Genomic DNA, 27016 nt, shown 5'->3' with positions numbered 1-27016 from the left:
ATTATTGGATTCCTGATCAGACTGGAAACCATCACAGTTATCTTGTCTACTTTCTCCTCTGGAAGCAGGCCGTGAGCCCCACTGCATCTGTAGTAATCCGCCATTTTTTTTGAATGGTCGGAAAACTGGAAATCTGATCCCGCGGACGTTTATTTTTTAATCTGAGAATGCAGCTGATCTCACCATACAGAGATCTTGCTGTGCATGTTGCCGAGATATTTGTCGTAAATGCTGCTGCCCCTGCCTTCCAGACCCTTTTGGAGGAAACCTTCAGCCTTTATCTAAGGAATCCTTTCCGAGTCCCATGTCATCCAAAGGAAAAAGAAGCCAATTTGCATGATACATGTGAAAAAGGGGGGCCTTTTTCCAACACTTGTCAGTTTCAAAGGGGTACTCTTCCTTTTAACGCCTTTCAGAATTAATCCTCTTTTAGAAGGCTTCTTCCATTGCTTCTTCATCATGGAGGATACGTTCTTATGTACCGGAAAGCATTTCAGCTTTCTTACCTCCAATCGTCACAGCCTGTATGGTTCTGAGCTCCGCAACGTCCTCAAATTTTCATTGTGGCCTTAACTAAATTTGTCTGTGCACTTCTGCCGTGAGACAAGGAAGGCCTTCATCATCACTCGACGAAGAGGAGACGTCTGAAAATCCCTTTAACTCCCCATCTTCTAAGTCCTCGTCAGAGCTTTGATCCAGCTTCTCAGTAGGAACATAAAGGGGTCCTATTCTTAAGTACCTTAAGTGAGTTCCTGACCTGTTTTTACCATCGTTTTCAGGTTTTTTTTCACAAGGGTCGAGGATTCTTCTGCCGTAACTTATGACGGCAACAATTTGGCTCTATAAAGTGCATATTCTTTATTTTATTCTATACTTTTCTAGGTCTATCCTACAACAAAACGCATTCAAGGGGACATAGCATTAGCCCAGAAGTATAAAGGGTATTTGACTCGCCCACCCCAGTAGCAGGAACTAGCCTTCTTCCACAGGATCGCTGGCCTGGCTCCCCTGTCTCCATCCTGCCGAATCCAACCGATTCAGCCGAGGAATAGTAGAGGGACCTTTTATAAAATATTGAGGTTCCTTTTCAAATCTGGGGCGCAGACTCTAGGCCGCATCTCCCAGAAGTGACATCAGATGCAGGGAAAATTTTTTTCCTTTCCGAGCATGTGTGCCCAATATACCCCGGACAGAATACTGCAGCCGTCGAGAAGGACGGGGAGATTCCGCCTCACCTAACCAGCGCTGTTGGCACCACAGCCGGCTCCCCGTTTCGGCTGGACGATCTGCCAGGAACTCCGAAAACCATCTTCAATGCCATCATCCCCCCCTTCCCACAACTGGGGAGAAAGTGAGTACAGAGTATCCCTGGCATCACCAGGGACTGAGTATCCCTCCAATGAAGCCGCAATAGAGGCTCCTACTTTTTAATCCGTAGGTTTCCTGTCCTTGAAGGGTGGATCCTCTCTCTGCTCTCAGACGTGCCATCATGGCTTCTGGAAAATCCCATTACCGGTAAGGAATTGTCTTTTTCCAATTCTTCTCCCTTAAGAAAAAATAGTTTCATTCCCATTTACCCCCAAGAGGAAAACAAGGAAAAAAAAAAAAAAAACCCTGAATGCCCTAGTGGGATTGTAACCAGCCCGGTGCGTTACTCAAGTGTCTCCAGCACATCTCACAAATGATCACTTCTCGATCTTCTTGCAAATGTCATACTCTAGAAAGGAGGGAAAAAGAAAAACCCCACCAATTCTTCTCTCAAGAAAAATAGCTTCATTCCCATTTACCCCCAAGAGGAAAACAAGGGAAAAAAAAAACAAAAAAAAAACCTTGAATGTCCTAGTGGGATTGTAACCAGCCCGGTGCGTTACTCAAGTGTCTCCAGCACATCTCACAAATGATCACTTCTCGATCTTCTTGCAAATGGCATACTCTAGAAAGGAGGAAAACAAGAAACCCCACCAATTCTTCTCCCTTAAGAAAAATAGCTTCATTCCCATTTACCCCCAAGAGGAAAACAAGGAAAAAAAAAAAAAAACCCTGAATGTCCTAGTGGGATTGTAACCAGCCTGGTGCGTTACTCAAGTGTCTCCAGCACATCTCACAAATGATCACTTCTCGATCTTCTTGCAAATGGCATACTCTAGAAAGGAGGGAAAAAAAAAACCCCACCAGGATGATAGATGACACGAGAATGGAAAACCTTAGATTTTATTTTCAGTTTTGTGGGTAAAGAGGAGTCAGCCCCACTAGTGTCCTACACAGGTTCAAAGACCATAAATGACCAGATAAATATTTAAATAAAAATAATAATAAAAAAAAAAAGATCTAAAAACGAATATATTAATGACACCAATCGACATTCGCACGAGCACAGACACATATGGCACATCCGATGCAGCACACGGGAGCGAGCGATGGATGGATTGGTCCCGACCCGCATACAGTCCATTCCGCTTCATGCTTTAAGGCCGAGCTGAGGCTTTACATTTAACATGATTTTTTTTAAATCTGGGAAAATTGCAATTTTGTTAGAAAAGTAAAAAAAAAAAAAAAAAACCCAAAAACACATTTTGGTCAAATCCCAGAAAACTAAAAGCTGTAGAAAAAAAAAAACAATTTTATGTCAGTAGAAAGTCAGGACTTTTTTTTTTTTTTTTTATCGTTCAAATATTTACAGAAGTTTTTCCCCAAAAAAAAAAAAAAAAACTAAAATAAAAAAAAAAATAATAATTCACATTTGACGTCGATTTTTTTTCAAAACCTAAAAATACTTAAATACTTCTCAGTCTGGCATTGCAGCGCGTACACGGGAATTTAGGGGTAGCTGCAAAAAAAAATAAATAAAACAAAACCCCCCCCCAAAAAACAGGTAAGGGCAAGGGCGGATTCAGATTATTCTTCCAGTCATAGAAAGCCTGAGCCAATGTTCCTGCTATTAGACGATGAGGGGGTGGGGAGACGACCCGTCAGCCAAATTCTGATTTTCTGGCCCCAAATGATCCTTCATTTCAAAGTCATATGAAAAGAGGTTGTTTGTCCGGCTCTGGAGGACTCGCATGGTTACTCATGTCAATGCAGACTGGTGCAGTACCACAACTCTCCTGTAGTGGCCACTGCAGGGAAAAAACTTAGCTTTCCCCGAGATCTGATCGCCGGTGATTTCAGCTTCCAGACCCAAGATGATAAAGTAATCCTATACGATTATATATTTCCAACTGTCCCAACAGTGATTTATATATTAACTCTGATGGCATGAACAGATAAGTCTCCTCCCCCCCCCCCCCCCCCCAAAAAAAAAAAAAAAATACATTTGTTCACATGATTAAAAATAAATAAAATAAGCGTCTTCAGCGTGAAATCTGAGGACACGAATTGAAGGCAATAAAAAAAAATATATATATATATAAATTGGCAACTACATCTCATGGTATAAAATCAGAATCCAACCCGCTAAATGTAAAAAAAAAAACAAAAAAAGGACAAAGCGGCCATTACGACGACACCGTTACACGTGATACCACTTGACCGCGCACTTGGGACCTCCAAGTGTACCCTGTCCATCCGGAAACAGACGGCTTTAGATACACCCTTCATTCAAGCACGGGAAGAAGGTTTCAGACATTAAAAAATAAAAAAACACAAAAGTAAAAGAAGAAGAAAAATCGGCATGCAAGTCTATTCCCACCACCAAAAACGGGGAAACCAACAATAGAAAAGTTAGCACCAGACAAAGGGACGAGGGGCCGGGGATGAGGGTGGGCGCAGCGGACGAAACTTTCTTGTGACCAATTTCGGATTTTTTTTTTCCCCCAAAAAATCTGGATTTATAAAAATCAGAATCGGAGCGTCCTGCCCGGTCTCCTGGGGCTTCTACCCTTAAACGTAAGACCTGAGTAATATGAGACAAACAACCCCCACCCCAGTGACATGACCAGACAGGACTGTGCAGCTATGAGATGGATTGACCACAGTCATTGAGGGGGGGGGGGAGGAGGAGAGTATCCTGGTGGCAGTCATGGGGGGGGGGGGGGAGGGGCATCCTGGCAGCAGTCATGGGGGGGGGGGGAGGAAGCATCCTGGCAGCAGTCATGGGGGGTGGGGGGGGGGGAGGAAGCATCCTGGCTGCAGTCATGGGGGGGGGAAGCATCCTGGCGGCAGTCATGGGGGGGAGGAGCATTCTGGCGGCAGTCATGGGGGGGGAGGAGCATTCTGGTGGCAGTCATGGGGGGGGGGAGCATCCTGGTGGCAGTCATGGGGGGGGGGAAGCATCCTGGTGGCAGTCATGGGGGGGGGGGGGGAAGCATCCTGGTGGCAGTCATGGGGGGGGGGGGAAGCATCCTGGCTGCAGTCATGGGGGGGGGGGGAGGAAGCATCCTGGCTGCAGTCATGGGCGGGGGGGGGGGGCATCCTGGCGGCAGTCATGGGGGGGGAGCATCCTGGCGGCAGTCACATGACTCCATCCGCAGCAGCACTATTAATCAGATTTTCTAGAGATACGCTCACGTGGAAGACGTCAAAACCAGTAATACTCCATCCGCTGAGGTTTCTGGGGTGGAGGAGACCTTCAGACTCCCTCAGTAGTAAAATGCTCCTGAAAAACAGGGACACTCCTCCCGCACAGGAACCCATCTTGAAGGCTAGCTCTGAATGAAGACCAGCTTCCGTTCACTGACAGCAAGCAGATCTAGGGATTGCAGAACTTTACGTTACGAGATGACGTGACGTTACGAGAACGCACAGTACCTGGCGCTGTACCGGGAAGAATGGAGATAGGAAGGGGAAGTTACAGAAACGGTTCAGGAGACACAGGACGCGTTGTACGACAGGTTTTGTGCAGCGATTGGATGAGGTAATATCACATGACCACTACAAGAAACTAAAACGTTACCGTTATGCAAAAAATCAATAAAAATAACGATTAAAAATAAAATAGTGCAGCCGGCGGGGTCGGCACGTGCCCCACGCAAGACGTGTGGTCCTGGTCAGCGCTGCTTCATTGGGGGGCTTGTTCTGCACCCAGGAGATCTCCAGTAACGCTTCATACGCCAGACAGCAAGGGGTAAGGTAAAGAAAGAGGTATAGTGGGGGTGGGACGAGGCCGGTCCAGGGGGGGCGACATTCAGTCGGTCTATTATTCTGGACAGTAGAGTCTTGTAGGTTCCCCCCACCAGATCTGCGGCGCCGGCGGTTTTCCTGGGTGATGATGGACGACGTTGGCGGAAGGTGCTGCTCCGTCTTACAGAACCTCCGCAGACTGAAGGCCGATCTTCTCCTCCTCCTCTAGTCAGTCCGCACTCGGCTTCTTGAGGGAGAACGGGTAAATGTTGAAGTGTTTACTCAACTGGTTCACCTGAGAGAGAGAGAGAAATATAAAGATTAGATCAGGCATGTTGGATTTCCATATGCCCACTCCTATTGTTTTTACAGGAAATAAGTTGCCAGTTGAGGCGCAGTCAGTGCTTCCTTCCCGTACTGAGGCCGAAGCCCGCTAGTCTGAGCTCATGGTGCACCAGTACATCTCTGGCCTCTACTAAAGTGCAAGAACTGCGCCGAGGTCCTTATCACTTTGTGGTCTGAGCTGAAGAACTGCATTGTGGGACCTGGCCCCCAGTCAGGGGTGTGGCCCCCCGGTCAGGGGCGCATACGTTACTCACCACTGTTACTCCGTAGTGTAAGTGTGCGATGGTAACCAGCACCGTCAACACCGCAAGCAGCAGCGCCTCCGTATCTGGAGCCAACCCTGAGACCACGACGATCACCACCAGCGTCAGGGGAACGAGGAGCCAGCTGAGAGGTTGGCACCGGGTGTTGCTCATCTGACACACGATCAGCTGGCACTAGGAGGGAACACCAGGGTTATAAAAAGTGGGAGAAGGATGGAGAAGTGCAGGAGCGTGGAGGCACTTACCGTAATGTTAGCAAAGGTGGTCCCCACCATGAAGTAGAAGAGCCGGGGGTGAACCTCGAGGATGCGAGAGGGCGAGGCGAAAACCCACAGCGTGGACAGCATGAAGAGCAGCACGGGGGAGATGAGCGGCAGCATGAACTCGTACAGCGTTGTGTGCTTCAGAGTGTTGTTCCGATAGCCCCTGACCAGCGAGAAATAAAAGGTGAAATACATCCAAGGAAACCATCAGCAGGCAGCATGTCAACTCCAGAGTAAACAATTACCCAAAGACTTCCCCCATACATCATGTCATCGCTGTATATTGTAGGGTTCTCACTGCCTGTGACTTGCTGTATGCTGCGCAGTCCGCTGTCTCTCCTGGGCCTTTCCCTGCATCTGTAGATGGGAGGGTTCTCACTGCCTGTGACACGCTGTATGCTGCGCAGTCCGCTGTCTCTCCTGGGCCTTTCCCTGCATCTGTAGATGGGAGGGTTCTCACTGCCTGTGACATGCTGTATGCTGCGCAGTCCGCTGTCTCTCCTGGGCCTTTCCCTGCATCTATAGATGGGAGGGTTCTCATTGCCTGTGACATGCTGTATGCTGCGCAGTCCGCTGCCTCTCCTGGGCCTTTCCCTGCATCTATAGATGGGAGGGTTCTCATTGCCTGTGACATGCTGTATGCTGCGCAGTCCGCTGTCTCTCCTGGGCCTTTCCCTGCATCTGTAGATGGGAGGGTTCTCACTGCCTGTGACACGCTGTATGCTGCGCAGTCCGCTGTCTCTCCTGGGCCTTTCCCTGCATCTATACATGAGAGGATTTTCACTGCCTGTGACATGCTGTATGCTGCGCAGTCCGCTGTCTCTCCTGGGCCTTTCCCTGCATCTATAGAGGGGAGGGTTCTCACTGCCTGTGACATGCTGTATGCTGCGCAGTCCGCTGCCTCTCCTGGGCCTTTCCCTGCATCTGTAGATGGGAGGGTTCTCACTGCCTGTGACATGCTGTATGCTGCGCAGTCCGCTGCCTCTCCTGGGCCTTTCCCTGCATCTATACATGAGAGGATTTTCACTGCCTGTGACATGCTGTATGCTGCGCAGTCCGCTGTCTCTCCTGGGCCTTTCCCTGCATCTATAGAGGGGAGGGTTCTCACTGCCTGTGACATGCTGTATGCTGCGCAGTCCGCTGCCTCTCCTGGGCCTTTCCCTGCATCTGTAGATGGGAGGGTTCTCACTGCCTGTGACATGCTGTATGCTGCGCAGTCCGCTGCCTCTCCTGGGCCTTTCCCTGCATCTGTAGATGGGAGGGTTCTCACTGCCTGTGACATGCTGTATGCAGCGCAGTCCGCTGCCTCTCCTGGGCCTTTCCCTGCATCTATAGATGAGAGGTTTCTCACTGCCTGTGACATGCTGTATGCTGCGCAGTCCGCTGCCTCTCCTGGGCCTCTCCCTGCATCTATAGATGAGAGGGTTTTCACTGCCTGTGACATGCTGTATGCTGCGCAGTCCGCTGCCTCTCCTGGGCCTTTCCCTGCATCTATAGATGAGAGGATTTTCACTGCCTGTGACAAGCTGTATGCTGCGCAGTCCGCTGTCTCTCCTGGGCCTTTCCCTGCATCTGTAGATGGGAGGGTTCTCACTGCCTGTGACATGCTGTATGCTGCGCAGTCCGCTGTCTCTCCTGGGCCTTTCCCTGCATCTATAGATGAGAGGGTTTTCACTGCCTGTGACATGCTGTATGCTGCGCAGTCCGCTGCCTCTCCTGGGCCTTTCACTGCATCTGTAGATGAGAAGGTTCTCACTGCCTGTGACATGCTGTATGCCGCGCAGTCCGCTGTCTCTCCTGGGCCTTTCCCTGCATCTGTAGATGCGAAGGTTCTCACTGCCTGTGACATGCTGTATGCCGCGCAGTCCGCTGTCTCTCCTGGGCCTTTCCCTGCATCTGTAGATGAGAAGGTTCTCACTGCCTGTGACATGCTGTATGCCGCGCAGTCCGCTGCCTCTCCTGGGCCTTTCCCTGCTTCTGTAGATGAGAGGTTTCTCACTGCCTGTGACATGCTGTATGCTGCGCAGTCCGCTGTCTCTCCTGGGCCTTTCCCTGCATCTGTAGATGAGAAGGTTCTCACTGCCTGTGACATGCTGTATGCTGCGCAGTCCGCTGCCTCTCCTGGGCCTTTCCCTGTATCTGTAGATGAGAGGGTTCTCACTGCCTGTGACATGCTGTATGCTGCGCAGTCCGCTGCCTCTCCTGGGCCTTTCCCTGCTTCTGTAGATGAGAGGGTTCTCACTGCCAGTGACATGCTGTATGCTGCGCAGTCCGCTGCCTCTCCTGGGCCTTTCCCTGCATCTGTAGATGAGAGGGTTCTCACTGCCAGTGACATGCTGTATGCTGTGCAGTCCGCTGCCTCTCCTGGGCCTTTCCCTGCATCTATAGATGGGAGGGTTCTCACTGCCTGTGACATGCTGTATGCTGCGCAGTCCGCTGTCTCTCCTGGGCCTTTCCCTGCATCTGTAGATGGGAGGGTTCTCACTGCCTGTGACATGCTGTATGCTGCGCAGTCCGCTGTCTCTCCTGGGCCTTTCCCTGCATCTGTAGATGGGAGGGTTCTCACTGCCTGTGACTTGCTGTATGCTGCGCAGTCCGCTGCCTCTCCTGGGCCTTTCCCTGCATCTATAGATGGGAGGGTTCTCACTGCCTGTGACATGCTGTATGCCGCGCAGTCCGCTGTCTCTCCTGGGCCTTTCACTGCATCTGTAGATGAGAAGGTTCTCACTGCCTGTGACATGCTGTATGCCGCGCAGTCCGCTGTCTCTCCTGGGCCTTTCCCTGCATCTGTAGATGAGAAGGTTCTCACTGCCTGTGACATGCTGTATGCCGCGCAGTCCGCTGTCTCTCCTGGGCCTTTCCCTGCATCTATAGATGGGAGGGTTCTCACTGCCTGTGACATGCTGTATGCTGCGCAGTCCGCTGCCTCTCCTGGGCCTTTCCCTGCTTCTGTAGATGAGAGGTTTCTCACTGCCTGTGACATGCTGTATGCTGCGCAGTCCGCTGTCTCTCCTGGGCCTTTCCCTGCATCTGTAGATGAGAAGGTTCTCACTGCCTGTGACATGCTGTATGCTGCGCAGTCCGCTGCCTCTCCTGGGCCTTTCCCTGTATCTGTAGATGAGAGGGTTCTCACTGCCTGTGACATGCTGTATGCTGCGCAGTCCGCTGCCTCTCCTGGGCCTTTCCCTGCTTCTGTAGATGAGATGGTTCTCACTGCCAGTGACATGCTGTATGCTGCGCAGTCCGCTGCCTTTCCCTGCATCTGTAGATGAGAGGGTTCTCACTGCCAGTGACATGCTGTATGCTGTGCAGTCCGCTGCCTCTCCTGGGCCTTTCCCTGCATCTATAGATGGGAGGGTTCTCACTGCCTGTGACTTGCTGTATGCTGCGCAGTCCGCTGTCTCTCCTGGGCCTTTCCCTGCATCTGTAGATGGGAGGGTTCTCACTGCCTGTGACATGCTGTATGTTGCGCAGTCCGCTGTTTCTCCTGGGCCTTTCCCTGCATCTATAGATGGGAGGGTTCTCACTGCCGGTGACATGCTGTATGCTGTGCAGTCCGCTGTCTCTCCTGGGCCTTTCCCTGCATCTATAGATGGGAGGGTTCTCACTGCCTGTGACATGCTGTATGCTGCGCAGTCCGCTGCCTCTCCTGGGCCTTTCTCTGCATCTAGAGATGAGAGGGTTCTCACTGCCTGTGACATGCTGTATGCTGCGCAGTCCGCTGCCTCTCCTGGGCCTTTTCCTGCATCTGTAGATGGGAGGGTTCTCACTGCCTGTGACATGCTGTATGCTGCGCAGTCCACTGCCTCTCTTGGGCCTTTCCCTGCATCTGTAGATGGGAGGGTTCTCACTGCCTGTGACATGCTGTATGCTGCGCAGTCCGCTGCCTCTCCTGGGCCTTTCCCTGCATCTGTAGATGAGAGGGTTCTCACTGCAAGTGACATGCTGTATGCTGTGCAGTCCGCTGCCTCTCCTGGGCCTTTCCCTGCATCTATAGATGGGAGGGTTCTCACTGCCTGTGACTTGCTGTATGCTGCGCAGTCCGCTGTCTCTCCTGGGACTTTCCCTGCATCTGTAGATGGGAGGGTTCTCACTGCCTGTGACATGCTGTATGCTGCGCAGTCCGCTGCCTCTCCTGGGCCTTTCCCTGTATCTGTAGATGAGAGGGTTCTCACTGCCTGTGACATGCTGTATGCTGCGCAGTCCGCTGTCTCTCCTGGGCCTTTCCCTGCATCTGTAGATGGGAGGGTTCTCACTGCCTGTGACATGCTGTATGCTGCGCAGTCCGCTGTCTCTCCTGGGCCTTTCCCTGCATCTGTAGATGGGAGGGTTCTCACTGCCTGTGACTTGCTGTATGCTGCGCAGTCCGCTGCCTCTCCTGGGCCTCTCCCTGCATCTATAGATGAGAGGGTTCTCACTGCCTGTGACATGCTGTATGCTGCGCAGTCCGCTGCCTCTCCTGGGCCTCTCCCTGCATCTATAGATGGGAGGGTTCTCACTGCCTGTGACATGCTGTATGCCGCGCAGTCCGCTGTCTCTCCTGGGCCTTTCCCTGCATCTGTAGATGAGAAGGTTCTCACTGCCTGTGACATGCTGTATGCTGCGCAGTCCGCTGCCTCTCCTGGGCCTTTCTCTGCATCTATAGATGAGAGGGTTCTCACTGCCTGTGACATGCTGTATGCTGCGCAGTCCGCTGCCTCTCCTGGGCCTTTTCCTTCATCTGTAGATGAGAGGGTTCTCACTGCCTGTGACATGCTGTATGCTGCGCAGTCCACTGCCTCTCCTGGGCCTTTCTCTGCATCTATAGATGAGAGGGTTCTCACTGCCTGTGACATGCTGTATGCTGCGCAGTCCGCTGCCTCTCCTGGGCCTTTCCCTGCATCTGTAGATGAGAGGGTTCTCACTGCCTGTGACATGCTGTATGCTGCGCAGTCCGCTGCCTCTCCTGGGCCTTTCCCTGCATCTATAGATGGGAGAGTTCTCACTGCCTGTGACATGCTGTATGCTGCGCAGTCCGCTGCCTCTCCTGGGCCTTTCCCTGCATCTGTAGATGAGAAGGGTCTCACTGCCTGTGACATGCTGTATGCTGCGCAGTCCGCTCTCTCTCCTGGGCCTTTCCCTGCATCTATAGATGGGAGGGTTCTCACTGCCTGTGACATGCTGTATGCTGCACAGTCCGCTGCCTCTCCTGGGCCTTTCCCTGCATCTATAGATGGGAGGGTTCTCACTGCCTGTGACATGCTGTATGCTGCACAGTCCGCTGCCTCTCCTGGGCCTTTTCCTGCATCTGTAGATGGGAGGGTTCTCACTGCCTGTGACATGCTGTATGCTGCGCAGTCCGCTGCCTCTCCTGGGCCTTTCCCTGCATCTATAGATGGGAGGGTTCTCACTGCCTGTGACATGCTGTATGCTGCGCAGTCCGCTGCCTCTCCTGGGCCTTTTCCTGCATCTGTAGAAGGGAGGGTTCTCACTGCCTGTGACATGCTGTATGCTGCGCAGTCCGCTGTCTCTCCTGGGCCTTTCCCTGCATCTATAGATGGGAGGGTTCTCACTGCCTGTGACATGCTGTATGCTGCGCAGTCTGCTGTCTCTCTTGGGCCTTTCCCTGCATCTGTAGATGAGAGGTTTCTCACTGCCTGTGACATGCTGTATGCTGCGCAGTCCGCTGCCTCTCCTGGGCCTTTCCCTGCATCTGTAGATGGGAGGGTTCTCACTGCCTGTGACATGCTGTATGCTGCGCAGTCCGCTGCCTCTCCTGGGCCTTTCCCTGCATCTATAGATGGGAGGGTTCTCAATGCCTGTGACATGCTGTATGCTGCGCAGTCCGCTGCCTCTCCTGGGCCTTTCCCTGCATCTATAGATGGGAGGGTTCTCACTGCCTGTGACATGCTGTATGCTGCGCAGTCCGCTGCCTCTCCTGGGCCTTTCCCTGCATCTATAGATGGGAGGGGTCTCAATGCCTGTGACATGCTGTATGCTGCGCAGTCCGCTGCCTCTCCTGGGCCTTTCCCTGCATCTATAGATGGGAGGGTTCTCACTGCCTGTGACATGCTGTATGCTGCGCAGTCCGCTGCCTCTCCTGGGCCTTTCCCTGCATCTATAGATGGGAGGGTTCTCATTGCCTGTGACATGCTGTATGCTGCGCAGTCCGCTGTCTCTCCTGGGCCTTTCCCTGCATCTGTAGATGGGAGGGTTCTCACTGCCTGTGACATGCTGTATGATGCGCAGTCCGCTGCCTCTTCTGGGCCTTTCCCTGCATCTATAGATGGGAGGGTTCTCACTGCCTGTGACATGCTGTATGCTGCGCAGTCCGCTGTCACTCCTGGGCCTTTCCCTGCATCTATAGATGGGAGGGTTCTCACTGCCTGTGACATGCTGTAAGCTGAACAGTCCGCTGTCTCTCCTGGGCCTTTTCCTGCATCTGTAGATGGGAGGGTTCTCAATGCCTGTGACATGCTGTATGCTGCGCAGTCCGCTGCCTCTTCTGGGCCTTTCCCTGCATCTATAGATGGGAGGGTTATCACTGCCTGTGACATGCTGTATGCTGCGCAGTCCGCTGTCTCTCCTAGGCCTTTCCCTGCATCTATAGATGGGAGGGTTCTCATTGCCTGTGACATGCTGTATGCTGCGCAGTCCGCTGTCTCTCCTGGGCCTTTCCCTGCATCTGTAGATGGGAGGGTTCTCACTGCCTGTGACATGCTGTATGCTGCGCAGTCCGCTGCCTCTCCTGGGCCTCTCCCTGCATCTATAGATGAGAGGGTTTTCACTGCCTGTGACATGCTGTATGCTGCGCAGTCCGCTGCCTCTCCTGGGCCTTTCCCTGCATCTGTAGATGAGAGGGTTCTCACTGCCTGTGACATGCTGTATGCTGCGCAGTCCGCTGTCTCTCCTGGGCCTTTCCCTGCATCTGTAGATGAGAGGGTTCTCACTGCCTGTGACATGCTGTATGCTGCGCAGTCCGCTGTCTCTCCTGGGCCTTTCCCTGCATCTGTAGATGAGAAGGTTCTCACTGCCTGTGACATGCTGTATGCTGCGCAGTCCGCTGCCTCTCCTGGGCCTTTCCCTGTATCTGTAGATGAGAGGGTTCTCACTGCCTGTGACATGCTGTATGCTGCGCAGTCCGCTGCCTCTCCTGGGCCTTTCCCTGTATCTGTAGATGAGAGGGTTCTCACTGCCTGTGACATGCTGTATGCTGCGCAGTCCGCTGCCTCTCCTGGGCCTTTCCCTGCTTCTGTAGATGAGAGGGTTCTCACTGCCTGTGACATGCTGTATGCTGCGCAGTCCGCTGTCTCACCTGGGCCTCTCCCTGCATCTGTAGATGAGAGAGTTCTCACTGCCTGTGACATGCTGTATGTTGCGCAGTCCGCTGCCTCTCCTGGGCCTTTCTCTGCATCTATAGATGAGAGGGTTCTCACTGCCTGTGACATGCTGTATGCTGCGCAGTCCGCTGCCTCTCCTGGGCCTTTCTCTGCATCTATAGATGAGAGGGTTCTCACTGCCTGTGACATGCTGTATGCTGCGCAGTCCACTGCCTCTCCTGGGCCTTTCTCTGCATCTATAGATGAGAGGGTTCTCACTGCCTGTGACATGCTGTATGCTGCGCAGTCCGCTGCCTCTCCTGGGCCTTTCCCTGCATCTGTAGATGAGAGGGTTCTCACTGCCTGTGACATGCTGTATGCTGCGCAGTCCGCTGCCTCTCCTGGGCCTTTCCCTGCATCTATAGATGGGAAGGTTCTCACTGCCTGTGACATGCTGTACGCTGCGCAGTCCGCTGTCTCTCCTGGGCCTTTCCCTGCATCTGTAGATGGGAGGGTTCTCACTGCCTGTGACATGCTGTATGCTGCGCAGTCCGCTGTCTCTCCTGGGCTTTTCCCTGCATCTGTAGATGGGAGGGTTCTCACTGCCTGTGACTTGCTGTATGCTGCGCAGTCCGCTGCCTCTCCTGGGCCACTCCCTGCATCTATAGATGAGAGGGTTCTCACTGCCTGTGACATGCTGTATGCTGCGCAGTCCGCTGCCTCTCCTGGGCCTCTCCCTGCATCTATAGATGGGAGGGTTCTCACTGCCTGTGACTTGCTGTATGCTGCGCAGTCCGCTGTCTCTCCTGGGCCTTTCCCTGCATCTGTAGATGAGAGGGTTCTCACTGCCTGTGACATGCTGTATGCCGCGCAGTCCGCTGTCTCTCCTGGGCCTTTCACTGCATCTGTAGATGAGAAGGTTCTCACTGCCTGTGACATGCTGTATGCCGCGCAGTCCGCTGTCTCTCCTGGGCCTTTCCCTGCATCTGTAGATGAGAAGGTTCTCACTGCCTGTGACATGCTGTATGCCGCGCAGTCCGCTGTCTCTCCTGGGCCTTTCCCTGCATCTATAGATGGGAGGGTTCTCACTGCCTGTGACATGCTGTATGCTGCGCAGTCTGCTGCCTCTCCTGGGCCTTTCCCTGCATCTGTAGATGAGAAGGTTCTCACTGCCTGTGACATGCTGTATGCTGCGCAGTCCGCTGCCTCTCCTGGGCCTTTCCCTGTATCTGTAGATGAGAAGGTTCTCACTGCCTGTGACATGCTGTATGCTGCGCAGTCCGCTGCCTCTCCTGGGCCTTTCCCTGCATCTGTAGATGAGAAGGTTCTCACTGCCTGTGACATGCTGTATGCTGCGCAGTCCGCTGCCTCTCCTGGGCCTTTCCCTGTATCTGTAGATGAGAGGGTTCTCACTGCCTGTGACATGCTGTATGCTGCGCAGTCCGCTGTCTCTCCTGGGCCTTTCCCTGCATCTGTAGATGGGAGGGTTCTCACTGCCTGTGACATGCTGTATGCTGCGCAGTCCGCTGTCTCTCCTGGGCCTTTCCCTGCATCTGTAGATGGGAGGGTTCTCACTGCCTGTGACTTGCTGTATGCTGCGCAGTCCGCTGCCTCTCCTGGGCCTCTCCCTGCATCTATAGATGAGAGGGTTCTCACTGCCTGTGACATGCTGTATGCTGCGCAGTCCGCTGCCTCTCCTGGGCCTCTCCCTGCATCTATAGATGGGAGGTTTCTCACTGCCTGTGACATGCTGTATGCCGCGCAGTCCGCTGTCTCTCCTGGGCCTTTCCCTGCATCTGTAGATGAGAAGGTTCTCACTGCCTGTGACATGCTGTATGCCGCGCAGTCCGCTGTCTCTCCTGGACCTTTCCCTGCATCTATAGATGGGAGGGTTCTCACTGCCTGTGACATGCTGTATGCTGCGCAGTCCGCTGCCTCTCCTGGGCCTTTCCCTGCTTCTGTAGATGAGAGGTTTCTCACTGCCTGTGACATGCTGTATGCTGCGCAGTCCGCTGTCTCTCCTGGGCCTTTCCCTGCATCTGTAGATGAGAAGGTTCTCACTGCCTGTGACATGCTGTATGCTGCGCAGTCCGCTGCCTCTCCTGGGCCTTTCCCTGTATCTGTAGATGAGAGGGTTCTCACTGCCTGTGACATGCTGTATGCTGCGCAGTCCGCTGCCTCTCCTGGGCCTTTCCCTGCTTCTGTAGATGAGAGGGTTCTCACTGCCTGTGACATGCTGTATGCTGCGCAGTCCGCTGTCTCTCCTGGGCCTCTCCCTGCATCTGTAGATGAGAGGGTTCTCACTGCCTGTGACATGCTGTATGCTGCGCAGTCCGCTGTCTCTCCTGGGCCTTTCCCTGCATCTATAGATGGGAGGGTTCTCACTGCCTGTGACATGCTGTATGCTGCGCAGTCCGCTGCCTCTCCTGGGCCTTTCTCTGCATCTATAGATGAGAGGGTTCTCACTGCCTGTGACATGCTGTATGCTGCGCAGTCCGCTGCCTCTCCTGGGCCTTTTCCTTCATCTGTAGATGAGAGGGTTCTCACTGCCTGTGACATGCTGTATGCTGCGCAGTCCGCTGCCTCTCCTGGGCCTTTCCCTGCATCTATAGATGGGAGAGTTCTCACTGCCTGTGACATGCTGTATGCTGCGCAGTCCGCTGCCTCTCCTGGGCCTTTCCCTGCATCTGTAGATGAGAAGGGTCTCACTGCCTGTGACATGCTGTATGCTGCGCAGTCCGCTCTCTCTCCTGGGCCTTTTCCTGCATCTATAGATGGGAGGGTTCTCACTGCCTGTGACATGCTGTATGCTGCACAGTCCGCTGCCTCTCCTGGGCCTTTCCCTGCATCTATAGATGGGAGGGTTCTCACTGCCTGTGACATGCTGTATGCTGCGCAGTCCGCTGTCTCTCCTGGGCCTTTCCCTGCATCTGTAGATGGGAGGGTTCTCACTGCCTGTGACATGCTGTATGCTGCGCAGTCCGCTGTCTCTCCTGGGCCTTTCCCTGCATCTATAGATGGGAGGGTTCTCACTGCCTGTGACATGCTGTATGCTGCGCAGTCTGCTGTCTCTCTTGGGCCTTTCCCTGCATCTGTAGATGAGAGGTTTCTCACTGCCTGTGACATGCTGTATGCTGCGCAGTCCGCTGCCTCTCCTGGGCCTTTCCCTGCATCTGTAGATGGGAGGGTTCTCACTGCCTGTGACATGCTGTATGCTGCGCAGTCCGCTGCCTCACCTGGGCCTTTCCCTGCATCTATAGATGGGAGGGTTCTCAATGCCTGTGACATGCTGTATGCTGCGCAGTCCGCTGCCTCTCCTGGGCCTTTCCCTGCATCTATAGATGGGAGGGTTCTCACTGACTGTGACATGCTGTATGCTGCGCAGTCCGCTGCCTCTCCTGGGCCTTTCCCTGCATCTATAGATGGGAGGGGTCTCAATGCCTGTGACATGCTGTATGCTGCGCAGTCCGCTGCCTCTCCTGGGCCTTTCCCTGCATCTATAGATGGGAGGGTTCTCACTGCCTGTGACATGCTGTATGCTGCGCAGTCCGCTGCCTCTCCTGGGCCTTTCCCTGCATCTATAGATGGGAGGGTTCTCATTGCCTGTGACATGCTGTATGCTGCGCAGTCCGCTGTCTCTCCTGGGCCTTTCCCTGCATCTGTAGATGGGAGGGTTCTCACTGCCTGTGACATGCTGTATGATGCGCAGTCCGCTGCCTCTTCTGGGCCTTTCCCTGCATCTATAGATGGGAGGGTTCTCACTGCCTGTGACATGCTGTATGCTGCGCAGTCCGCTGTCACTCCTGGGCCTTTCCCTGCATCTATAGATGGGAGGGTTCTCACTGCCTGTGACATGCTGTAAGCTGAACAGTCCGCTGTCTCTCCTGGGCCTTTTCCTGCATCTGTAGATGGGAGGGTTCTCAATGCCTGTGACATGCTGTATGCTGCGCAGTCCGCTGCCTCTTCTGGGCCTTTCCCTGCATCTATAGATGGGAGGGTTCTCACTGCCTGTGACATGCTGTATGCTGCGCAGTCCGCTGTCTCTCCTAGGCCTTTCCCTGCATCTATAGATGGGAGGGTTCTCATTGCCTGTGACATGCTGTATGCTGCGCAGTCCGCTGTCTCTCCTGGGCCTTTCCCTGCATCTGTAGATGGGAGGGTTCTCACTGCCTGTGACATGCTGTATGCTGCGCAGTCCGCTGCCTCTCCTGGGCCTCTCCCTGCATCTATAGATGAGAGGGTTTTCACTGCCTGTGACATGCTGTATGCTGCGCAGTCCGCTGCCTCTCCTGGGCCTTTCCCTGCATCTGTAGATGAGAGGGTTCTCACTGCCTGTGACATGCTGTATGCTGCGCAGTCCGCTGTCTCTCCTGGGCCTTTCCCTGCATCTGTAGATGAGAGGGTTCTCACTGCCTGTGACATGCTGTATGCTGCGCAGTCCGCTGTCTCTCCTGGGCCTTTCCCTGCATCTGTAGATGAGAAGGTTCTCACTGCCTGTGACATGCTGTATGCTGCGCAGTCCGCTGCCTCTCCTGGGCCTTTCCCTGTATCTGTAGATGAGAGGGTTCTCACTGCCTGTGACATGCTGTATGCTGCGCAGTCCGCTGCCTCTCCTGGGCCTTTCCCTGTATCTGTAGATGAGAGGGTTCTCACTGCCTGTGACATGCTGTATGCTGCGCAGTCCGCTGCCTCTCCTGGGCCTTTCCCTGCTTCTGTAGATGAGAGGGTTCTCACTGCCTGTGACATGCTGTATGCTGCGCAGTCCGCTGTCTCTCCTGGGCCTCTCCCTGCATCTGTAGATGAGAGAGTTCTCACTGCCTGTGACATGCTGTATGTTGCGCAGTCCGCTGCCTCTCCTGTGCCTTTCTCTGCATCTATAGATGAGAGGGTTCTCACTGCCTGTGACATGCTGTATGCTGCGCAGTCCGCTGCCTCTCCTGGGCCTTTTCCTTCATCTGTAGATGAGAGGGTTCTCACTGCCTGTGACATGCTGTATGCTGCGCAGTCCACTGCCTCTCCTGGGCCTTTCTCTGCATCTATAGATGAGAGGGTTCTCACTGCCTGTGACATGCTGTATGCTGCGCAGTCCGCTGCCTCTCCTGGGCCTTTCCCTGCATCTGTAGATGAGAGGGTTCTCACTGCCTGTGACATGCTGTATGCTGCGCAGTCCGCTGCCTCTCCTGGGCCTTTCCCTGCATCTATAGATGGGAAGGTTCTCACTGCCTGTGACATGCTGTATGCTGCGCAGTCCGCTGTCTCTCCTGGGCCTTTCCCTGCATCTGTAGATGGGAGGGTTCTCACTGCCTGTGACATGCTGTATGCTGCGCAGTCCGCTGTCTCTCCTGGGCTTTTCCCTGCATCTGTAGATGGGAGGGTTCTCACTGCCTGTGACTTGCTGTATGCTGCGCAGTCCGCTGCCTCTCCTGGGCCACTCCCTGCATCTATAGATGAGAGGGTTCTCACTGCCTGTGACATGCTGTATGCTGCGCAGTCCGCTGCCTCTCCTGGGCCTCTCCCTGCATCTATAGATGGGAGGGTTCTCACTGCCTGTGACATGCTGTATGCTGCGCAGTCCGCTGTCTCTCCTGGGCCTTTCCCTGCATCTGTAGATGAGAGGGTTCTCACTGCCTGTGACATGCTGTATGCCGCGCAGTCCGCTGTCTCTCCTGGGCCTTTCACTGCATCTGTAGATGAGAAGGTTCTCACTGCCTGTGACATGCTGTATGCCGCGCAGTCCGCTGTCTCTCCTGGGCCTTTCCCTGCATCTGTAGATGAGAAGGTTCTCACTGCCTGTGACATGCTGTATGCCGCGCAGTCCGCTGTCTCTCCTGGGCCTTTCCCTGCATCTGTAGATGGGAGGGTTCTCACTGCCTGTGACATGCTGTATGCTGCGCAGTCCGCTGTCTCTCCTGGGCTTTTCCCTGCATCTGTAGATGGGAGGGTTCTCACTGCCTGTGACTTGCTGTATGCTGCGCAGTCCGCTGCCTCTCCTGGGCCACTCCCTGCATCTATAGATGAGAGGGTTCTCACTGCCTGTGACATGCTGTATGCTGCGCAGTCCGCTGCCTCTCCTGGGCCTCTCCCTGCATCTATAGATGGGAGGGTTCTCACTGCCTGTGACATGCTGTATGCTGCGCAGTCCGCTGTCTCTCCTGGGCCTTTCCCTGCATCTGTAGATGAGAGGGTTCTCACTGCCTGTGACATGCTGTATGCCGCGCAGTCCGCTGTCTCTCCTGGGCCTTTCACTGCATCTGTAGATGAGAAGGTTCTCACTGCCTGTGACATGCTGTATGCCGCGCAGTCCGCTGTCTCTCCTGGGCCTTTCCCTGCATCTGTAGATGAGAAGGTTCTCACTGCCTGTGACATGCTGTATGCCGCGCAGTCCGCTGTCTCTCCTGGGCCTTTCCCTGCATCTATAGATGGGAGGGTTCTCACTGCCTGTGACATGCTGTATGCTGCGCAGTCTGCTGCCTCTCCTGGGCCTTTCCCTGCATCTGTAGATGAGAAGGTTCTCACTGCCTGTGACATGCTGTATGCTGCGCAGTCCGCTGCCTCTCCTGGGCCTTTCCCTGTATCTGTAGATGAGAAGGTTCTCACTGCCTGTGACATGCTGTATGCTGCGCAGTCCGCTGCCTCTCCTGGGCCTTTCCCTGCATCTGTAGATGAGAAGGTTCTCACTGCCTGTGACATGCTGTATGCTGCGCAGTCCGCTGCCTCTCCTGGGCCTTTCCCTGTATCTGTAGATGAGAGGGTTCTCACTGCCTGTGACATGCTGTATGCTGCGCAGTCCGCTGTCTCTCCTGGGCCTTTCCCTGCATCTGTAGATGGGAGGGTTCTCACTGCCTGTGACATGCTGTATGCTGCGCAGTCCGCTGTCTCTCCTGGGCCTTTCCCTGCATCTGTAGATGGGAGGGTTCTCACTGCCTGTGACTTGCTGTATGCTGCGCAGTCCGCTGCCTCTCCTGGGCCTCTCCCTGCATCTATAGATGAGAGGGTTCTCACTGCCTGTGACATGCTGTATGCTGCGCAGTCCGCTGCCTCTCCTGGGCCTCTCCCTGCATCTATAGATGGGAGGTTTCTCACTGCCTGTGACATGCTGTATGCCGCGCAGTCCGCTGTCTCTCCTGGGCCTTTCCCTGCATCTGTAGATGAGAAGGTTCTCACTGCCTGTGACATGCTGTATGCCGCGCAGTCCGCTGTCTCTCCTGGGCCTTTCCCTGCATCTATAGATGGGAGGGTTCTCACTGCCTGTGACATGCTGTATGATGCGCAGTCCGCTGCCTCTCCTGGGCCTTTCCCTGCTTCTGTAGATGAGAGGTTTCTCACTGCCTGTGACATGCTGTATGCTGCGCAGTCCGCTGTCTCTCCTGGGCCTTTCCCTGCATCTGTAGATGAGAAGGTTCTCACTGCCTGTGACATGCTGTATGCTGCGCAGTCCGCTGCCTCTCCTGGGCCTTTCCCTGTATCTGTAGATGAGAGGGTTCTCACTGCCTGTGACATGCTGTATGCTGCGCAGTCCGCTGCCTCTCCTGGGCCTTTCCCTGCTTCTGTAGATGAGAGGGTTCTCACTGCCTGTGACATGCTGTATGCTGCGCAGTCCGCTGTCTCTCCTGGGCCTCTCCCTGCATCTGTAGATGAGAGGGTTCTCACTGCCTGTGACATGCTGTATGCTGCGCAGTCCGCTGTCTCTCCTGGGCCTTTCCCTGCATCTATAGATGGGAGGGTTCTCACTGCCTGTGACATGCTGTATGCTGCGCAGTCCGCTGCCTCTCCTGGGCCTTTCCCTGTATCTGTAGATGAGAGGGTTCTCACTGCCTGTGACATGCTGTATGCTGCGCAGTCCGCTGCCTCTCCTGGGCCTTTCCCTGCTTCTGTAGATGAGAGGGTTCTCACTGCCTGTGACATGCTGTATGCTGCGCAGTCCGCTGTCTCTCCTGGGCCTCTCCCTGCATCTGTAGATGAGAGAGTTCTCACTGCCTGTGACATGCTGTATGTTGCGCAGTCCGCTGCCTCTCCTGGGCCTTTCTCTGCATCTATAGATGAGAGGGTTCTCACTGCCTGTGACATGCTGTATGCTGCGCAGTCCGCTGCCTCTCCTGGGCCTTTTCCTTCATCTGTAGATGAGAGGGTTCTCACTGCCTGTGACATGCTGTATGCTGCGCAGTCCACTGCCTCTCCTGGGCCTTTCTCTGCATCTATAGATGAGAGGGTTCTCACTGCCTGTGACATGCTGTATGCTGCGCAGTCCGCTGCCTCTCCTGGGCCTTTCCCTGCATCTGTAGATGAGAGGGTTCTCACTGCCTGTGACATGCTGTATGCTGCGCAGTCCGCTGCCTCTCCTGGGCCTTTCCCTGCATCTATAGATGGGAAGGTTCTCACTGCCTGTGACATGCTGTATGCTGCGCAGTCCGCTGTCTCTCCTGGGCCTTTCCCTGCATCTGTAGATGGGAGGGTTCTCACTGCCTGTGACATGCTGTATGCTGCGCAGTCCGCTGTCTCTCCTGGGCTTTTCCCTGCATCTGTAGATGGGAGGGTTCTCACTGCCTGTGACTTGCTGTATGCTGCGCAGTCCGCTGCCTCTCCTGGGCCACTCCCTGCATCTATAGATGAGAGGGTTCTCACTGCCTGTGACATGCTGTATGCTGCGCAGTCCGCTGCCTCTCCTGGGCCTCTCCCTGCATCTATAGATGGGAGGGTTCTCACTGCCTGTGACTTGCTGTATGCTGCGCAGTCCGCTGTCTCTCCTGGGCCTTTCCCTGCATCTGTAGATGAGAGGGTTCTCACTGCCTGTGACATGCTGTATGCCGCGCAGTCCGCTGTCTCTCCTGGGCCTTTCACTGCATCTGTAGATGAGAAGGTTCTCACTGCCTGTGACATGCTGTATGCCGCGCAGTCCGCTGTCTCTCCTGGGCCTTTCCCTGCATCTGTAGATGAGAAGGTTCTCACTGCCTGTGACATGCTGTATGCCGCGCAGTCCGCTGTCTCTCCTGGGCCTTTCCCTGCATCTATAGATGGGAGGGTTCTCACTGCCTGTGACATGCTGTATGCTGCGCAGTCTGCTGCCTCTCCTGGGCCTTTCCCTGCATCTGTAGATGAGAAGGTTCTCACTGCCTGTGACATGCTGTATGCTGCGCAGTCCGCTGCCTCTCCTGGGCCTTTCCCTGTATCTGTAGATGAGAAGGTTCTCACTGCCTGTGACATGCTGTATGCTGCGCAGTCCGCTGCCTCTCCTGGGCCTTTCCCTGCATCTGTAGATGAGAAGGTTCTCACTGCCTGTGACATGCTGTATGCTGCGCAGTCCGCTGCCTCTCCTGGGCCTTTCCCTGTATCTGTAGATGAGAGGGTTCTCACTGCCTGTGACATGCTGTATGCTGCGCAGTCCGCTGTCTCTCCTGGGCCTTTCCCTGCATCTGTAGATGGGAGGGTTCTCACTGCCTGTGACATGCTGTATGCTGCGCAGTCCGCTGTCTCTCCTGGGCCTTTCCCTGCATCTGTAGATGGGAGGGTTCTCACTGCCTGTGACTTGCTGTATGCTGCGCAGTCCGCTGCCTCTCCTGGGCCTCTCCCTGCATCTATAGATGAGAGGGTTCTCACTGCCTGTGACATGCTGTATGCTGCGCAGTCCGCTGCCTCTCCTGGGCCTCTCCCTGCATCTATAGATGGGAGGTTTCTCACTGCCTGTGACATGCTGTATGCCGCGCAGTCCGCTGTCTCTCCTGGGCCTTTCCCTGCATCTGTAGATGAGAAGGTTCTCACTGCCTGTGACATGCTGTATGCCGCGCAGTCCGCTGTCTCTCCTGGGCCTTTCCCTGCATCTATAGATGGGAGGGTTCTCACTGCCTGTGACATGCTGTATGCTGCGCAGTCCGCTGCCTCTCCTGGGCCTTTCCCTGCTTCTGTAGATGAGAGGTTTCTCACTGCCTGTGACATGCTGTATGCTGCGCAGTCCGCTGTCTCTCCTGGGCCTTTCCCTGCATCTGTAGATGAGAAGGTTCTCACTGCCTGTGACATGCTGTATGCTGCGCAGTCCGCTGCCTCTCCTGGGCCTTTCCCTGTATCTGTAGATGAGAGGGTTCTCACTGCCTGTGACATGCTGTATGCTGCGCAGTCCGCTGCCTCTCCTGGGCCTTTCCCTGCTTCTGTAGATGAGAGGGTTCTCACTGCCTGTGACATGCTGTATGCTGCGCAGTCCGCTGTCTCTCCTGGGCCTCTCCCTGCATCTGTAGATGAGAGGGTTCTCACTGCCTGTGACATGCTGTATGCTGCGCAGTCCGCTGTCTCTCCTGGGCCTTTCCCTGCATCTATAGATGGGAGGGTTCTCACTGCCTGTGACATGCTGTATGCTGCGCAGTCCGCTGCCTCTCCTGGGCCTTTCTCTGCATCTATAGATGAGAGGGTTCTCACTGCCTGTGACATGCTGTATGCTGCGCAGTCCGCTGCCTCTCCTGGGCCTTTTCCTTCATCTGTAGATGAGAGGGTTCTCACTGCCTGTGACATGCTGTATGCTGCGCAGTCCGCTGCCTCTCCTGGGCCTTTCCCTGCATCTATAGATGGGAGAGTTCTCACTGCCTGTGACATGCTGTATGCTGCGCAGTCCGCTGCCTCTCCTGGGCCTTTCCCTGCATCTGTAGATGAGAAGGGTCTCACTGCCTGTGACATGCTGTATGCTGCGCAGTCCGCTCTCTCTCTTGGGCCTTTTCCTGCATCTATAGATGGGAGGGTTCTCACTGCCTGTGACATGCTGTATGCTGCACAGTCCGCTGCCTCTCCTGGGCCTTTCCCTGCATCTATAGATGGGAGGGTTCTCACTGCCTGTGACATGCTGTATGCTGCACAGTCCGCTGCCTCTCCTGGGCCTTTTCCTGCATCTGTAGATGGGAGGGTTCTCACTGCCTGTGACATGCTGTATGCTGCGCAGTCCGCTGCCTCTCCTGGGCCTTTCCCTGCATCTATAGATGGGAGGGTTCTCACTGCCTGTGACATGCTGTATGCTGCGCAGTCCGCTGTCTCTCCTGGGCCTTTCCCTGCATCTGTAGATGGGAGGGTTCTCACTGCCTGTGACATGCTGTATGCTGCGCAGTCCGCTGTCTCTCCTGGGCCTTTCCCTGCATCTGTAGATGGGAGGGTTCTCACTGCCTGTGACTTGCTGTATGCTGCGCAGTCCGCTGCCTCTCCTGGGCCTTTCCCTGCATCTGTAGATGGGAGGGTTCTCACTGCCTGTGACTTGCTGTATGCTGCGCAGTCCGCTGCCTCTCCTGGGCCTCTCCCTGCATCTATAGATGAGAGGGTTCTCACTGCCTGTGACATGCTGTATGCTGCGCAGTCCGCTGCCTCTCCTGGGCCTCTCCCTGCATCTATAGATGGGAGGGTTCTCACTGCCTGTGACATGCTGTATGCCGCGCAGTCCGCTGTCTCTCCTGGGCCTTTCCCTGCATCTGTAGATGAGAAGGTTCTCACTGCCTGTGACATGCTGTATGCTGCGCAGTCCGCTGCCTCTCCTGGGCCTTTCTCTGCATCTATAGATGAGAGGGTTCTCACTGCCTGTGACATGCTGTATGCTGCGCAGTCCGCTGCCTCTCCTGGGCCTTTTCCTTCATCTGTAGATGAGAGGGTTCTCACTGCCTGTGACATGCTGTATGCTGCGCAGTCCACTGCCTCTCCTGGGCCTTTCTCTGCATCTATAGATGAGAGGGTTCTCACTGCCTGTGACATGCTGTATGCTGCGCAGTCCGCTGCCTCTCCTGGGCCTTTCCCTGCATCTGTAGATGAGAGGGTTCTCACTGCCTGTGACATGCTGTATGCTGCGCAGTCCGCTGCCTCTCCTGGGCCTTTCCCTGCATCTATAGATGGGAGAGTTCTCACTGCCTGTGACATGCTGTATGCTGCGCAGTCCGCTGCCTCTCCTGGGCCTTTCCCTGCATCTGTAGATGAGAAGGGTCTCACTGCCTGTGACATGCTGTATGCTGCGCAGTCCGCTCTCTCTCCTGGGCCTTTCCCTGCATCTATAGATGGGAGGGTTCTCACTGCCTGTGACATGCTGTATGCTGCACAGTCCGCTGCCTCTCCTGGGCCTTTCCCTGCATCTATAGATGGGAGGGTTCTCACTGCCTGTGACATGCTGTATGCTGCACAGTCCGCTGCCTCTCCTGGGCCTTTTCCTGCATCTGTAGATGGGAGGGTTCTCACTGCCTGTGACATGCTGTATGCTGCGCAGTCCGCTGCCTCTCCTGGGCCTTTCCCTGCATCTATAGATGGGAGGGTTCTCACTGCCTGTGACATGCTGTATGCTGCGCAGTCCGCTGCCTCTCCTGGGCCTTTTCCTGCATCTGTAGAAGGGAGGGTTCTCACTGCCTGTGACATGCTGTATGCTGCGCAGTCCGCTGTCTCTCCTGGGCCTTTCCCTGCATCTATAGATGGGAGGGTTCTCACTGCCTGTGACATGCTGTATGCTGCGCAGTCTGCTGTCTCTCTTGGGCCTTTCCCTGCATCTGTAGATGAGAGGTTTCTCACTGCCTGTGACATGCTGTATGCTGCGCAGTCCGCTGCCTCTCCTGGGCCTTTCCCTGCATCTGTAGATGGGAGGGTTCTCACTGCCTGTGACATGCTGTATGCTGCGCAGTCCGCTGCCTCTCCTGGGCCTTTCCCTGCATCTATAGATGGGAGGGTTCTCAATGCCTGTGACATGCTGTATGCTGCGCAGTCCGCTGCCTCTCCTGGGCCTTTCCCTGCATCTATAGATGGGAGGGTTCTCACTGCCTGTGACATGCTGTATGCTGCGCAGTCCGCTGCCTCTCCTGGGCCTTTCCCTGCATCTATAGATGGGAGGGGTCTCAATGCCTGTGACATGCTGTATGCTGCGCAGTCCGCTGCCTCTCCTGGGCCTTTCCCTGCATCTATAGATGGGAGGGTTCTCACTGCCTGTGACATGCTGTATGCTGCGCAGTCCGCTGCCTCTCCTGGGCCTTTCCCTGCATCTATAGATGGGAGGGTTCTCATTGCCTGTGACATGCTGTATGCTGCGCAGTCCGCTGTCTCTCCTGGGCCTTTCCCTGCATCTGTAGATGGGAGGGTTCTCACTGCCTGTGACATGCTGTATGATGCGCAGTCCGCTGCCTCTTCTGAGCCTTTCCCTGCATCTATAGATGGGAGGGTTCTCACTGCCTGTGACATGCTGTATGCTGCGCAGTCCGCTGTCACTCCTGGGCCTTTCCCTGCATCTATAGATGGGAGGGTTCTCACTGCCTGTGACATGCTGTAAGCTGAACAGTCCGCTGTCTCTCCTGGGCCTTTTCCTGCATCTGTAGATGGGAGGGTTCTCAATGCCTGTGACATGCTGTATGCTGCGCAGTCCGCTGCCTCTTCTGGGCCTTTCCCTGCATCTATAGATGGGAGGGTTCTCACTGCCTGTGACATGCTGTATGCTGCGCAGTCCGCTGTCTCTCCTAGGCCTTTCCCTGCATCTATAGATGGGAGGGTTCTCATTGCCTGTGACATGCTGTATGCTGCGCAGTCCGCTGTCTCTCCTGGGCCTTTCCCTGCATCTATAGATGGGAGGGTTCTCACTGCCTGTGACATGCTGTATGCTGCGCAGTCCGCTGCCTCTCCTGGGCCTCTCCCTGCATCTATAGATGAGAGGGTTTTCACTGCCTGTGACATGCTGTATGCTGCGCAGTCCGCTGCCTCTCCTGGGCCTTTCCCTGCATCTGTAGATGAGAGGGTTCTCACTGCCTGTGACATGCTGTATGCTGCGCAGTCCGCTGTCTCTCCTGGGCCTTTCCCTGCATCTGTA

At 54.7% G+C, this 27016-nt stretch overlaps 1 protein-coding gene across 2 annotated transcripts in view; it reads right to left on the bottom strand.

Moving 5' to 3' along the window:
* Window positions 1-4389: 4389 nt before the first annotated feature.
* SELENOI (selenoprotein I) overlaps window positions 4390-27016 on the bottom strand; it is a 52372-nt gene continuing 29745 nt past the window's right edge. Inside the window, exons 8-10 of one of the 2 annotated variants that reach the window (XM_073673803.1) lie at window positions 5912-6092; window positions 5658-5840; window positions 4390-5353 (exon numbers count right to left, since the gene is read on the bottom strand). In XM_073673803.1, coding sequence (XP_073529904.1) covers window positions 5240-5353; window positions 5658-5840; window positions 5912-6092 — 478 coding nt within the window. In that variant the 3' untranslated portion in view covers window positions 4390-5239. The remainder of the gene's footprint in view (window positions 5354-5657; window positions 5841-5911; window positions 6093-27016) is intronic. The other variant, XM_073673804.1, reaches the window with a different exon arrangement.

This window comes from Phyllobates terribilis, unplaced genomic scaffold, assembly GCF_046119375.1.
Source record: "Phyllobates terribilis strain yellow unplaced genomic scaffold, ASM4611937v1 Scaffold_3__8_contigs__length_932513732, whole genome shotgun sequence".
NCBI lineage: Eukaryota > Metazoa > Chordata > Amphibia > Anura > Dendrobatidae > Phyllobates > Phyllobates terribilis.
The sequence above is the reverse complement of the archived record's forward strand: the minus strand, read 5'-3'. Positions and strand labels throughout refer to the sequence as shown.